General features: G+C 43.0%; 1 protein-coding gene across 6 annotated transcripts in view; it reads right to left on the reverse strand.

The window, feature by feature from the left end:
• Ankfn1 (ankyrin repeat and fibronectin type III domain containing 1) overlaps positions 1-15,055 on the reverse strand; it is a 407,382-nt gene that overhangs the window by 152,578 nt on the left and 239,749 nt on the right. For all 6 annotated transcript variants that reach the window (XM_031350944.1, XM_031350945.1, XM_031350941.1 and 3 more), the window contains one exon: positions 9,992-10,126. Coding sequence is in view for 3 of the 6 variants with exons in the window: in XM_031350941.1 (XP_031206801.1) it covers positions 9,992-10,126 (135 nt within the window). In the remaining 3 variants the exon portion in view is untranslated. The remainder of the gene's footprint in view (positions 1-9,991; positions 10,127-15,055) is intronic.

Below are 15,055 nucleotides of genomic sequence, written 5' to 3' on the forward strand. Positions count from 1 at the left end.
AGCTTGGTTACAACTTCTTTTGCTCCATTCTCATTGTCCTCAGTTTTCCATAGCCTTTGAATATCAAAGCTCATAAAATAAATGAGGCTGTCAACTGATGAAGAGGGACCATGAGGTTGGTGGTCCTTCAACATTTCATTTCCACCCCTTAGAAGTATCATTATTTGATCTGTCTGGTTGTTTCCTAGGAGGTCCACTCAGCATGCTTGTCATTTTTGTTTGACTTGCAGCCTGAGAAGAGCAATGGGCCTCTTCCTCTGGAGTTGTTGTTTTTGTGGTGGTTGTTTAGTGGACAGTGACTTTAAAAAAAAAAAAAAACAACAGGTTTTGTTCTCAATTTCAGGAATATGTTAGAAACAAAGGGATTTGAAAAGCTCTGGCATGCTACTGAGAGTCTAGCAGAGCATGTTCATGCCTAGGGATGGGAGCGAAGTAGGAAAGAAGTATATGAGAGGCTCCTGATCGCCCCTCTCTGTTTAACTGGGAGGCTCTGTACAAGCAGGAGATGAAGACTAAGGTAGAGTTGCCACTACCTTGTGGAAGGTTGGCAGTGTCCCCTAATGTATACAGGATGGAGACTTGCTGATTCTAGGCATTTAAGGTCATCTCTGTTTCGCCTCTGTCACTCAGTTAAAACCAAGCAGGGATGTCAATGGCTGTATATTCCAAAAATATAGCTATCATAGATTTAAGTTCTGAAAGTTCCTAGACAACAACAAATGCCAGGGAGACAGGAGAACCTATTTTCATGGTTGCTATATAATTGTTTAATTATTAAAGCACCTAGCTCTCAGCAGAAAATTGTGAGACATAAATAAAAACCACGTCACATCCAAGAAGATAAACAGGACAATCACCATGGCTCCCCAAGGAAGCCAAATTTTATTGTTATTGCACAAAATCTCCAACCATTTTGAGTGTGTTTAAAGAGCTAAAGGGAATCAGGTCGAAAAGATATAGCGAGAATGACATCTCACTAACCTAAGACTGCTATTAAAGATATTGACTCATGAAACAGAACAGAGTAGACGTTCCGAAACTGAAAACTATAATGACCGAAGTGAAAAATTCACTGGAACTCAACAACACACTTGTATAGACAGAATATCAACACGTTTCAAGATAAACCAACTCACGCTAAGGAGAAGAGGAAATAGTACACAGTCACCTTGATAGATGCAAGAAGGCGATTGGATTTACCATACACGCAGTCCAATTAGAATCGAGAAGAACTTGCAGGTATATAAGGGAACCTCTTCAGCCAGAGAGAATGAATAAAGACTTGGTTAAATGTTGGTTTTGTAACATTCCCTACAGGATTATGTTTTGAATATGTGTTCTCTAGTTGCTGACATTTGGAAAGGCTGTGAGTCCTGGCTGGTGGAAGTTTGAAGGTTACGGCAAGTCTCTGCTTCCTGTCTCACTCTCCACTTCATGATCTGCCATGAGGCCAGGAACTTCTGCTTCATGTTTCCTCTGCTGTGAACATTCCCAGTGTGATGGACTCAAGCCCCCAGAGATTATGAGCCAACACAGAACTCCCACCTCTCATTTCTGTCAGGTTCTGAGGTCATAGTAATCAATATGAAATTATAGTTAACATCACGCTGAATGACTAAATGCAACCCCAATCAGAATACCAGCTGAGAGGTAATTTTGTAGTGACATTTTTAGAGAACAGCAAGGGATATAATGAAGGCAAAATAATGTTGAAAAAGATAAGGAGGTGACTTCTACTTCCAAGTTCTAAGACTCCCTATTAAGCCACAGAGGTGAAGGCTTGTAGGGTCAGTTTTAGAATCACTATGTAGATAAAGACAATGGAGTAAGGATAACTATGTAGATGAATGAAATAGAGCTGAGGCCCCACAAATAATCTGAACACATAGGGTTAATGGTTTTGGAAAATGCACTGAGGTAATTAGATAGGAAAGACAGTCTCCTGTCAGTGCTATAACACTGGGATAACCATGGGTAAGAACCAAAGACAAACAAGCACCTCCAACCCTGGCTTCACACCATGTACAAAAAGCTACTTTGAAGTAAATAAATCATAGATCTTTTTTATTGCAGGTGTCGGTATGTGATGTTTGTGTACCTGTGAGTTCATACATGTGGGTTTACGTGTGTGTATATGTGTGTGTGTGTTTGTGTGTGTGTATATCTGTGTGTTTATGTATGTGTGTGTATATATGTATGTGTATATGTGTGTGTTTGTGTGTGTATATCTGTGTGTACATATGTGTGTGTTTGTGTGTGTACATGTGTATGTATATATGTATGTGTATGTGTGAGTTTGTGTTTGTTTGTGTGTGTATATGTGTGTATATCTGTGTGTGTATATGTGTGTGTGTATGTGTATATGTGTGTGTATGTGAGTATGTATATATGTGTGTATATATATGTGGGTATATGTGTGTATGTGTGTGTATATGTGTGTGTATATATGTGTGTGTGTGTTTGTATGTATGTGTGTATGTGTGTTTGTGTAGGCCTGAGGCTGTTGACAGGAGGATTCTTCCATCATGATCTACCTTACTAGATAGATTGGGACTTCTCAACTGAACTGTAGTTGACGTTTTGGCTAGTCCAGTTAGCCAGTGGCTTCAAGGATCCTCTGTCACCACCTCTCTGGGCTGGAAGTAAAGATGGGCCACCATGCCCACACATCATTTACATGGATTCTGGGGATCTAAATTTTGTTCCTTGTGTTTGCACACCAAACATTGTGTTGGCTAATCCATAGATCTAAATGTAAGTGTTAAGACTGTAAATATTCTAGGCGAAATCACAGGCGATTTTTTGAATTTGGACAGAGTAACAGTTCTTAGAGGAAACACTAAAAGTGAAAGTCATAAAATAATCCATAAATTGGGCTTATCAAAAACTACTGTTGTTTGAAAATACTATGGCTTTACCTGAACTCTGTCTAGCAAAAGCGACAGGCCTGAAATGATAAGGTAGCCTGCAGAGAGGAGCATTCGCAGACAGACTCCACGGCTGACTGTGGCTTGGGGTCTGCTGCCTCCTTACACGTCTGTGGGCTTTCTGCCAAGCACCCTTCCTCGGGTGTGGGTCTCCATCACATTCATTCTGACAGTAGCTGCCTCAGTCCTGGCCCAGTGATACGGTCTAGAATTGTCAAAATTAGGCCACTGAGAAACAAGAGGTAAGACGTCCTCAGGAGATAGATAATTCATCTTCATTTCCCCACTACAGACTACCCTGGGAGCTCCTTATGAACCGTGTCTAATGGTTTGAAGGAGAGTGGCCCCCATTGGCTCATGAGCTTGAATATGGGATTGCTTGTATATACATACAATGTACATGTTTGGTGCCCACAGAGGTCAGAAGACGGCATGAAAGTCCCTGGAATTGAAATTTATAGCCAGTATGAGCTACCACACGGGTGCTTGGAATTGAACCCCAGACCTCTAGAAGAGCAAGCCTGTGCTCTGTAACCCCGGAGCCATCTTTCCAAGCCCCCAATGATTTTACTCAGGAGGCTCTGAGCATGCTAAGCTCAAGCCCAACTTGTTTGTTTTATTTTCCCCTTCCTTTCTATTAAATTTCTCATTTGCCTTTGACTTTGATGACATGAATTTTATCTCCCAATATACAATATAGCCATCAAGCTGTGCTTTCATAGATGGAGATAAAATGCATTAAACAACCCTATCCGGATATAAGTACCATCGTTTTTAATCTTCATTTTATACTTGAGCTTAGCGAAAAGACTGAGAAACACTCATTTATCTTCATTTTATAATCAATGAAACTGAGTCCCAGTGAGGCTAGGTAATTTATCCGGGACCTTACAACCGGAAATCAAGCAGAAGGATGTAAACTCTGACCCCCAAAGCCCGTGCCCTCTGACCCCCAAAGTCCGTGCCCTCTGACCTCCAAAGCCCGTGCTTCTAACAGTTCCAATAGCACTGTTGCTAAGGTGGCTTAGCCTGGCTGCCTGGCAGCTTCTCCATGTTCGACCTTGATTCCAAAGTCTAGACTTCTTGTCCTACTTATAAATCCATGTGCCACTGGAGCTTGGTTGTGGGAAGTTTTCAATGCCACTGGATTTTTGAAGCAGTCTGAGCCAACCTAGATGAGAAGTAGTTTCGAGACACAGGATATTAGAAACTAGAGCTCTAGTCATTCCCAGTACCTGAGGGGACAGATGTGTTCAGCGAAGGGGACATTTATGATCAGGAAATATTGTTCTTTAGGCTGTGATGTGAATTAAGGGACCTTCTGGCTTCAACCTGCCTGTCACCAGACTGAAGAGAAAGTTTGACCCCTTCCATTCTCCACCTGCTCTTAACATGACAAGGGTGCCTTTGATTACTAAGGGGTGGCCAACTCTATTACAGTATTGACATATAGCAGTGGGAGCTACCTTTCCAGACTCTGTGCCCTTTGAAATGAAATATATATATGAAATGTCAGTTGTGACTCACGAGGAACACTGATTTTTAAGTTAGTATAAACATTTTTAAAATTACGTTTATTTGTGTGGGGGTAGGTCTGGGGCGGTGGGTGTGGGGGTGGTGGTGTGGTGCGTGCTCATGCGTCTACATGCAGTTAACATGTGCTCATGGCACTGTGTACTTGTGGAAGTCAGTGACAACTTTTGGGAGTTGGTTCCCTCCTTCCGCTCGTAGGACCTAGGGGTGGAATTCATATTGTCATGATTGGCTGCAGGAACCTTGACCTGTGCATCCATATTTCTGGCCCTGACTCTTAGTTTTGGAGAGTGTGCTTATGGGGAAGAAGGCCAAGCAGTAATTAACAACGACTCTGCAGTTCAAAATATATGTACAGATGATCTAACTGCAGCCTCGGCTTCCTATCAGTGGCCCTGGGAACTCACGAGAATGTAGATATGATCTTCCGCAGTCACGAACTGTCGGATTTCCTGGGATTGCAGAGGCCCTGTGTACAAGACTTTCGACATAGACACAGGGCAAGTCCTATACAAGTTAAAGTGGTTACTTGAGCTGTTTCCAGAGTGCTCATAGGTTAGAAGGAAAGACAGTGAGACGAATGCACAGCTATGAAATAATGTGCCATGTGAAATGACAGGGTACACTCTCCAGCCCTTGGAGAGAGTTGAGTAGTAAGATCATGTGCTCCTCAGTCCACTTGTGCTGCTGTGTACATGACTAACAAACTAACCAACTGAGGGACTTACAAGCAACAGGGACTTATTTCTCACAGTTCTAGAGGCCGAGAAAGCCAAGATCAAGATGCTGGAAGATTCAGTGTCCCTGCTCTCTGGTTCATACACACAGCCTTCTTTCTGTGTCCTTGTAGTAGCATGGTTAAGCTGGATCTCTGAGGTCTCTCAGAGAAACACTAATTCCAGCTAGGAGAACTCTGCTTTTCTGGTCTTATTGCTGCATGTCCTAACACTGTTGATTGTAGGGTTAGTATTCTATCATCTGCAGTTGACAGGGACATCAGCATCTAGCCCACTGCACTACTTTCACACATGCAAATGTCTTGAGACCTTTAATAGCCATTTGTAGGCAGAACTATTATCACTATTTTAGTAGCAATACATTGAGGCTCTGTTAAAGGGCAGATCTAGGATTCGAATGCAAGTAACATGGATCAGTGTCTGAGCTCTTAACCTCTAAACACTTCCCTTAAAAGGCCCAAGACAGAGAAGTGTCACAGAGAAGTGAATAGCTGACACTGTGAGCAACAGGAAGTGACCTCAGGAAAAGAGAGACTGGAAAGTGGGTCTGAGGAGGTGACTTGTGAAAATGACTTCGAATGATGAATGTGAACTAATTAGCAAGAGTGGAAATGAAACTCCAGGTACACAAGCTCAGGTTAGGGTGTAGAGATAGGAGAGGATGTGGAGATGGGTTGGTAGAAGATGCTGGAGGCAGGGAGTAGAAAGCCTCAGGGCTCTGGCATGCACAGTGGTGCATTTCATCAGGTCCTGTGTACATGGATCTTAGGAAAGAAGCCTGGAGAGGTAGCAGGGCCCAGACGTCCAGGATCTTACACACACACTAAGGAGCAAGTACATTAAGCTATGTAGCAAGGAACACCAAATATTCTTTAAGTGATGGATGCATCAGTTATCCTAATGTGATCATTCACATTACACATGCACACTTGAATTTCTCAGTGCAATCAATACACGTGTACTATTAATACATCCCAATTAGAAATAAAAACACACATTCTTTAAATGTTGAGATTTGCATTTGGTGGGAGCTAGAAGGTTGTTTGTAAAGGAAGGGGTGTGGGAATGTTAGGTTCATATATGAATCTCTTGAAAAAAGCTGAAGAGCTCATGACTGTAGGGGTCACCAACTGCCTTCTGGTTGGATTTTTAAAGCCACTACACAAGACGAATGCATGCCCAGTGTTGTGAATCTCTTCAAGAGCCTATGGGCATGGAGGTCCCAAACCATAGCGGGGAACCTATTACTGTTACTTTGCTATGTGGACATGGTGTCAAAGGGCCTGCTATTTCCTATCTATCCTCGGAGACTAGTGCAGCTCTCAGCTTTGGTCAGGAAAGCTTCAGCGTGAAGTGGGTGGTGATTAACATAGAGGATCCTTATGACGGAGGAAGGGGTTGAGGATAAATGAGTCTACCCCAAGGCATACACAATGGATGAGGAGTAATATAAGATCTAGAAGGTGGGAAGGGGTGGTGTGAGAAGCTGTCTTCTGTCCATGACACTCTGTTGTATGAATTCACAGGAGTAGTGGCCACTTGCCTATGACAGGGTCCATCGACACTCTACCACGGAGAGGGGAGGGTCTCCTACGTCTCTCCCACCCCCATACCTGAGGTATCATAATGGTTGATGGTTGCTTAGGGAAGCAGAGTCATGTTCCTCAGTGGTGTAGACACAGGTAAATTGTTGTAGCTCAATTAAATATAACCCCTGCTTGTGCATATCCAGGTAACTCTAATTTAATTTAGTGAGCCACACACAAAGACATAAAAATCATAAGGAATAAATTAAAGGACAAAAAAGAGAGAGAAAGAAAGAAAAAGGAAGAACTCTAAGAAAGAACACTATGGGATATTTTTTTTGATGATCCCCCCCTTTTTGTGGCAAAATATATTTAGCCTAAGACTTCTGTAACATGAAGTACATTTGCAGTATTTCCCAGCCATCTCCAACATTCATATTTAGAACACAAAGTGTATCCCTATTAAATATTAATTCTCCAGCTGTACCAAAATGTGGATTTCACAGAGGGGAAGATAATCTGTTCTTCTCCAAGTAACCCTGAAATCTTCATAGAGAAGCTAGATTAGTGGTTCTCAACCTGTGTGACCTTTAGCTGGGGTCAAGTATCAGATATTCTGAATATCAGATGCATGATTTATAACAGTAGCAAAATTACAGTTGTGGAGTACCAATGAAATAATTTTATTGTTGGGGGGTCACCACAACGTGAGGAATTGTATTAAAGGGTTTCAGCATTAAGAAGGTTGAGAACCACTGATCTAGAGGTTCTCTTTACGTACTCCATAGAAAGAAGGTAAACGCATGGTGACCGAAGCATTACTTGCTTTTCTGATCAAGAGTGAGGTAACTATAAAGGCAGTTCATGAAGGTTGGAGTGAGGTCAACAGAAATCAGAATAATTTGTATGATAATTTATCAATTCATATCATTCATCAATTGGGTACCCTTGAGGTTAAAATAATGCATTCATGTATGGGAAGGGATCAATGGTTAATCGGTTACTCCTTCTGAGAATGTATTTTCTAAAAGACAGAAATACGTAGCAATGCACAATCTGCAAGGAAATCACTTCGCTTACTTTAATACTAGAGGTATTAACAGTTTATTGCGGTGAGACAGTTTAATGGGGGCCAGAATAGTCTTCTAGAACTCCTCACACTAAGGTATATTTATAGCTGGTAACACTGTGTAACCAAACAGCTGAGAGCTGTAAGTTCTATACATGGATTCTACCCACACCTGCCCTCCACCCACCATAAAACACCTGCATATTTCTTTTTAAAAAAAAAAAACTTAAGACTTCAGATTTTGGGATTATGTGTATAGGAAATGAGTTACTGCTAATTGAAAAAAAAAATCTTGAAGAATTCAAATTTGACTTTTTGGCTCCGTTCTCTCTTCTACTAAATGCAGTCATGCTTCTTACCAGGTCCTCTGTATCCTTCAGAGGAGGGAAAGACGCAGGTTCCCTGGTCCTCACCTGCATGCCCTCTGGGTCTCTGATGGTTTCAGTGTATGACCAAGGGCACTGTGGACAGAGCTGAAAGCAGTGTCTTGTGGCTATGTTATCCAAGCTTAGCATGTCTACTTCAAAACATCCAGGAATGGGGGAAATAGAGAGACGGAGATCCAGGGAGCCCAAGAGAATTGTCCAGAATATGGGAATTAGTAAACACACTCTCCTGTCCAGTTGTCTAACTGGCAGGCAACCCTGTCTCCTTCGATCTCTTATGCCATCATTTGTGAAACAGTGACAGTCACTTGGGAGGAAGACTTTCCTCTGTGATGGAGTAGTGGCTTGGGGATCCTTTCAACTAGAAGGGGCCTCACCCATCTCTCAGATTTCCTGACTTTGGTTTTTATTTGAAGAATCCTGCTGTTCTCTGTTCTAACATCATCCGTCTTTGTCAACACCCGAGGCCACAACTTCATCCTAGTGGCCAGGGATCTACAGCAGAGGGAATGCACCAGAGACATTAAACTCTATGACATTTATATGGACTCTGAACTCACCAGAGATGGATTAAGGCTGCCATAAAGCCTTGGGGTAGCCAGGCAAACAAGACTAAGGTGACCAGCTAGAGATGGTAGAAAAAGCAATTGCTTTCTCTGTCCCCTTCCCCACCACTGCAGAGGTCAGCTCATATCTTGATTAGGAAATGTGGAAGACAAATAGATATGGAGGTTTTCAGAAGCCAGCAGGGCAACCGACTCATCTTTAAATATCAGTGGAATTCTTTGTGACCATGGACATACTAATAACCAACACAGGCAACCAGACACTTACAGCACCCCACTTTGAGTCCTCCCCATCAACCAGATATCTTAGTGGAATAAAGAGAAGGTGGAGAGTCACACAAGACCTCAAATGCACGCCCACTGTGTTACTCTGGTAGGGATCCTCACTATCATGTGATCCTCACCATCAGTCTTCATGCAGTTTATGGGCAGGCTGGCCCAAGATGGACAGAGCTCTGATCTTACACTCTTCATGCTTTCCCTGCAAGCTAGATTCAAAGGCAACAGCATGTCTGGGTTTGTATCATCAGCATGATGGGGCCCACTTTACCTAATCCAACAGGTATTTTTGCGAGATGTTCAGAAACCTGAGTGAAAAATGATCTCTACCACAAAATGATCATTTATTTTAATAGCTAACGGTAGCCAGTTATGCAAGCACTGCATGTGACTGAGCTTGCTGCAAGGTGAATGCCCTTCTGTCAGAAATGGGCCTCTCCCACCCTGATCCTGGTTGTTCCAAAGGGCAGTGTGTGCACTATCTTAGATCACTATGTACATGCCTAGTCACACTCTTCGTGGACCACCTGCAGTGAACTTTGGAAGATGTACACATTAATATATACATATATATATATATCATATACATAGACATAGACATCATATATATACATCATATATACATACATATACACATGTATATGCATATTCATACATACACACATAAATACATATACACACATACATCAGATACACATACATATACGTATGTATATGCATATTCGTACATACACACATAAATACATATATATACACATATACATCATATACATACACATACACATGTATATGCATATTCATACATACACACATAAAAACATACACATATACATCATATACATACACCATATACATACACATATATATACATAATTTAAATCACACTAACACAAGCACATTTAAAAACTCATCAATGCCAGAGAAATCCCCACATTTATACACGGAGAAAGAAAATAAATTTGACTTACCAGCTTACGCTCTTCGAGGCAGCAGAGGAACAAGTTGCTGGTAAGTGTCCAGTGCTTTCATTCAATAAATCACATTGGCTCTGCTTTCTCCTGTAGCTCAGCCTCTGCGCAAAGCAAGCGAACCTCCTTCCTATTCTGTGCAAAGAATAAAATGCGAACAGGATCACTCCAGGCAAGAGCCGAAGTCCATGATCACTAAGCTTCTAAAGCGAAATATAAAAGCAGGAAGGATGCATGGGGAGAGGAGTGGAGAGGGAGACAGCTTGGCTTAGAGTCTAGGTATATTCTCAGGACTGAAGCGGGGGAAGGCTGAATTTCTCAAGCGTGTGTGTATGTGTGTGTGTGTCTGTGTGTGTGTAAAAGGGGGCCATGACTTCGGTGTGTGTTTAGCCTATTGTATATGCAAGGACCATTCAGAATGGCACTCGGGAGCAACAAGCTTCAGGGCACACAATACTGAATCAAAATCAACTGTCACTCACAGGTTCACAAAGGGACAGTGAGGCAGCCAGTGAGCTCTGTAGCATCTGGGGGAGGGGATAGAATTATCACCTGTGCCTCAAGAACCCCTTCAAAGACATGCTCCCACAGCTGCCAGACTTCAGAAACACACAGGTGGCAGTCACAGCCCCTACCTCCTCTATACTTCTGGTAGGAGTGAGGGGGCCCCTTAAGAGAACTGAGGCTGCTCAGCATAGGCTTGGTTTGGAGTAGGAGTGAATCAGTAGTCAGCAAACATGGGGCTTAACGATCCCACGAGGCTTAGCCTCATGAAGAAGATTCCAATGCTGCTTCTGGGCCAGCCACATATGGGTGTACCTGGCTCCTTCCCCAGAGCTGTGCACACACACACACACACACACACACACACACACACACACACACACACAAATGGATTTCCTAGAAAGCCATACAAGAAGGCTTCTTTTACGTCTCCCTCTGAAATAAAAAGCATAACAACCTCTGCACATATTGGTTATGTTAGGGAAGCTTTGCTGCCTGAAGAGCTCATATGTAACACACACACACACACACACACACACACGCACACGCACACGCACACGCACATGCACACAGACACACAGTCCTAACCTAGCAACAGCATTAATGATCTTTGTAAAGCTCTATTCGGGTACTCTGTCTGTCAAATGAATGCTTCACTGCTGCTTCAATTGCTTCAGATATAATTTCGGACTCTGATTAGACACCCCGTCTGCTTTGTCATTTATGCCTGGAGACAAACCGACCTCTAAATTTTGAATATGAGTATTTAGTGATTCAGGAGACTGTCTCTTGGTCATAAGCAGAGAGGCAGAGTGTTAATTTGGGGTTGGTCATGTCCTAAGATAATGGGCAAGGCATCTTGTATTCATGACAAAATCTTCCCCTTTCTGGAGACATCCTGGCGCCTGCCAGCTCACTCTGACAAGTGGCAGGTGGTTTGGGGGCTGGAATTTGAGGTAAGAAAGTGACTCAGAAGGGGCTGAGGATGTATCTCAGTTGGTGGAAGGCTTGCCTAACCTGCACTTCCCTCCTCAGGGCCCCACCAAACTGGGCATGGTAGCACACGTCTGTAATTCCAGCACTTGGGAGGTGAAGACAAGGGGATCAGAAGTTCACGTTAATGTAGGGAGTTAGAAGCCATCCTGGGACACACAAGATGTTAGCTTGGAAGAAAACTGTGACTCAGAAAGCTAGACAACTTGGTGGCCCAAAGAAAGAGCTCCCCTTGGTTTTCTACAGCCGTCTTACTTCTCTACTCTTATTAAAGAGTTTAGAGCTCATACTAACTCTAGAACATTTATCCTTTTTTAAAAAAGGTTAGTTGAGGTATGGGTGGAGTTATGTGCATAAATGTGCCTCCCCCATGTGTGTGTGGGTGTGAGCATAAGTGTTCATGCTACAGTGCATGCATAGGTCAGAAGACAACTTACAGAACTTGGTTCTTTCTCTTGTTCAATCCCAGGAGCCCTGAGGATGGAGCTCAGACCTTCAGGCTGAAGGGAAGGCAGGCACCTCAGCTGGGAGGCTGAGCCATCTTGCTGGTCCTACCCTCCCTTTCTGTCTTTGTCTATATCTATCGATGGAGCAATGCTATGAATAATCTAATTTGGGACTATTCCAGTCCAGGTGGGTGAGACAACTGTTTCTTTTTCAACCAGGATTTAGGCTCTTCTTTTACAGTTTAAAGCAAGTGAGTTCCCAGGTGAGAAGGTTCACCATAGCAGCTAGAAGATTTTTGACTTTAATACAGATTTACTTTGAGTCTATCTGTTAGAGTAAGTCATGTGACTCTGAGCAATTCTATCAAGATCAGAGACTATTAGGTAGGTGGCTCGGTGGGTTGGGTAGTCTGTCACAAGTTCTATCTTCAATATACCCCCAAGAGGCTATGACAATATGTCTCTTGTCATAGTAGCATAACTTCTGGGAGTGTGGTAAATATCTAATCTAAAAATCAGAAGTCTAAAATGCCCCAACACCTCAAACATTTTGCATAGAGATACAGCAGCGGCAAGTGGAGAAGTCCATATTGTTAAAACTATTTTTAAAAAGTTGTATTAAAACACCTTCAGGTTACATGGGTAAGGTATATGAGAAACAAATGATTTTGTTTTTAGACTTGCCTCAAAATCCTACGATGCCTCCTTCTATGTGTAGAACTGTTTCGAAAGCCAAACATGTAAGACACATTTTAGTCCCAAGCATTTGGGGTAAAAGGTAATTAATCTGCACTCAATGTCAGGCCAATAGGTCCAAGTCCTTGGCAAAGGAGCTTCAGGATTCCTCTAGTCCCTAATCTATTCTTCAATGGGTATTTATACGTGCCCTTAGTAAAGTAGATACACTGTGTCACACAACTGCATGTTGCCCACAGGTGTTAGATCCCAGGAGCACCTTATGAACAGTATCCTTTTACTGAGCTTGCTTAATCTCCCTGGCCTAACATCTCCTTCCCTCCCTACTTTCAGTCAGCCTCACAGTCATTTTTGAATATGTTTTGGTTCCTTAGCTATGCCAGATGTTTTCTGAACACCAGGCCTTTGCACACGATGTTCTGGCTGGAGGCTCAGCCCCTTTATAATAGTTAACTCCTCTACATCTTTGAAGTTCCAGCTTAAACCTCTTCTCTCTGTTTTCCTGAGCCTTGGGGTCCTTGCTCTGTAGTCTGAGATGTGGCACCTGATGCTCTTTCCTCATTACCTTTTGTGGCACTTGTTGTATATCATTCATCTCCTTTGCCTTGTCTAGGTTGAGTGACTTCCAGGTCTCTTGTTCAATGCTGTATCCCAGTGTCTAGTAGAGTTCCAGACACGTGGAAGACACTCAATAAACAATAAATGCACAGTGTTTCTTCAATGTGTGTAGCATGTACTTGCTGAATATTGAATGAATAACTGAAAACCCCAGAAGAAAAATGGGAGGAGGCCTCAGGATGGTAAAGATCTTAACATTTTCTTGGTATGCCCTGTCTACGTCTTCTCACCAAGCATATGCACCGAAGACGTGCCTCCTCTGACTAATTCTTTTCAATTAATCTCAGCCCATACGGATCACACCCTCACTCTGTCCCCCACTCCCGAGCACTTTCACAGCATGTTCTTGCTTTTTTGTTCTCCAGATGTTTCCTGGGGTTTGTGTCATGTCTACAAACTGGTATTCTCCATAACTCCTAGCATAAGCCTGCAATTAGCAGATGCTTGATTCAACGAACAGCAGGCACTCAAATGGGGAGTTTCACGATCAGGATCTTGCAGGAAGATGACTCTGGTTTGTGGGGGATGGATGGCTCAGATGAACCAGACTGAAAGGGGAGTTTACTAACGACTTCAGCACAGGCTCCTCAAAGCAGACTTCTGCTCTCTTTTCCTCTCCCCTCCTTCATGTCCTAACACCAGTGCCCTCATTGGGAACACTGTGAATGTTCCTTCCATTCTCAGAACGTCCCTCCACCCAGTTCCACCCCCACAGTCCTCTTCCTTGCTTAGGCTGTCATCATGCCTCACTGATTCGATTAAAATGTCCTTTGAAGAAAGAGATGACAATTTTATTTTCCCTCCTGCAGCCTCTGCAGCTCTTGGCCTCTTACCTTGCTGATAATAACTGCTCAGCGAACTCTACGAAAGGGAAACCTTTATGAAGCTGGATGGTTGGAAGGGCATGAGGGAGAGTGGGGCTATCCTTCCAAAGACAAAAGAGACATGTTGAATGACAGAGATGCAACTGACCATAGTACAGGTGGGGATGAATAAGTATCATTCACAGGATCCGAGGGGTATGCATAGGGGGCAGTTGGTCACTTCCTCCTGTGATGTGTAGGGAAGAGTGAAAGAAGGTTGTACTATTATGTGCAGGAATGAAGACTCCTGTGGATTGGCAAGGAGAGGAGCCCAAGACACAGAAGCCCTTGGACTGTGGCAGGGATGAGTAGTCCCTGGGACTGGACTGCAGTAAACAGTCACAGATGAACTCATTAGAACTTGTCTCACAAAGCAGGCCTAGCTAGGGAGGACTTGATGCTGTGTTGTGACACAGGGATACCTGAAAAAAAAATGCTAAGGTAGTTGGGCAAGATCCCTCAGGTCTAGACTAGAGTAGAGTGAACCCAGAAACAGGGAGATGCTAATGCTCAGGGCCTGTGATAAGTAAACTAAGAGACAAGAGCAAGGTGCACTTAGAGGGATAGAGATGGACTTGTTGACAGAAAGAAAAGTTGAAAGGTTTCAAAGTTTATTTCATTTCTAGGCTATGCATTCAGTTCAGTTCACGTATGTGTTGGTTCTTAGGCCTCTGCCATACTGTTTTGGTTACTATGGCTCTGTGGTATGTTTAGAGATTGGAATTGTGATGCCTCCAGCTTTTCTCCCCCTGTCTTTGGGGTTTCTTTGTGTCTGTGTGAGTTTTGGGATTCTTCTTCTCCTTCTCTGCCTCCTCCTCCTCCTTCTTCTTCCTCTCCTCCTTCTCCTCCTTCTTCTTCTTCCTTTCCTCCTCTCCTTCCTCCCTCCCTTGTTTTCTTTCTTCCTTTCTTTCTTCCTTTCTTTCTTCCTTTCTTTCTTCCTTTCT

The sequence above is a fragment of the Mastomys coucha genome, unplaced genomic scaffold (genome assembly GCF_008632895.1).
Source record: "Mastomys coucha isolate ucsf_1 unplaced genomic scaffold, UCSF_Mcou_1 pScaffold5, whole genome shotgun sequence".
NCBI classification, from domain to species: Eukaryota; Metazoa; Chordata; class Mammalia; order Rodentia; family Muridae; genus Mastomys; species Mastomys coucha.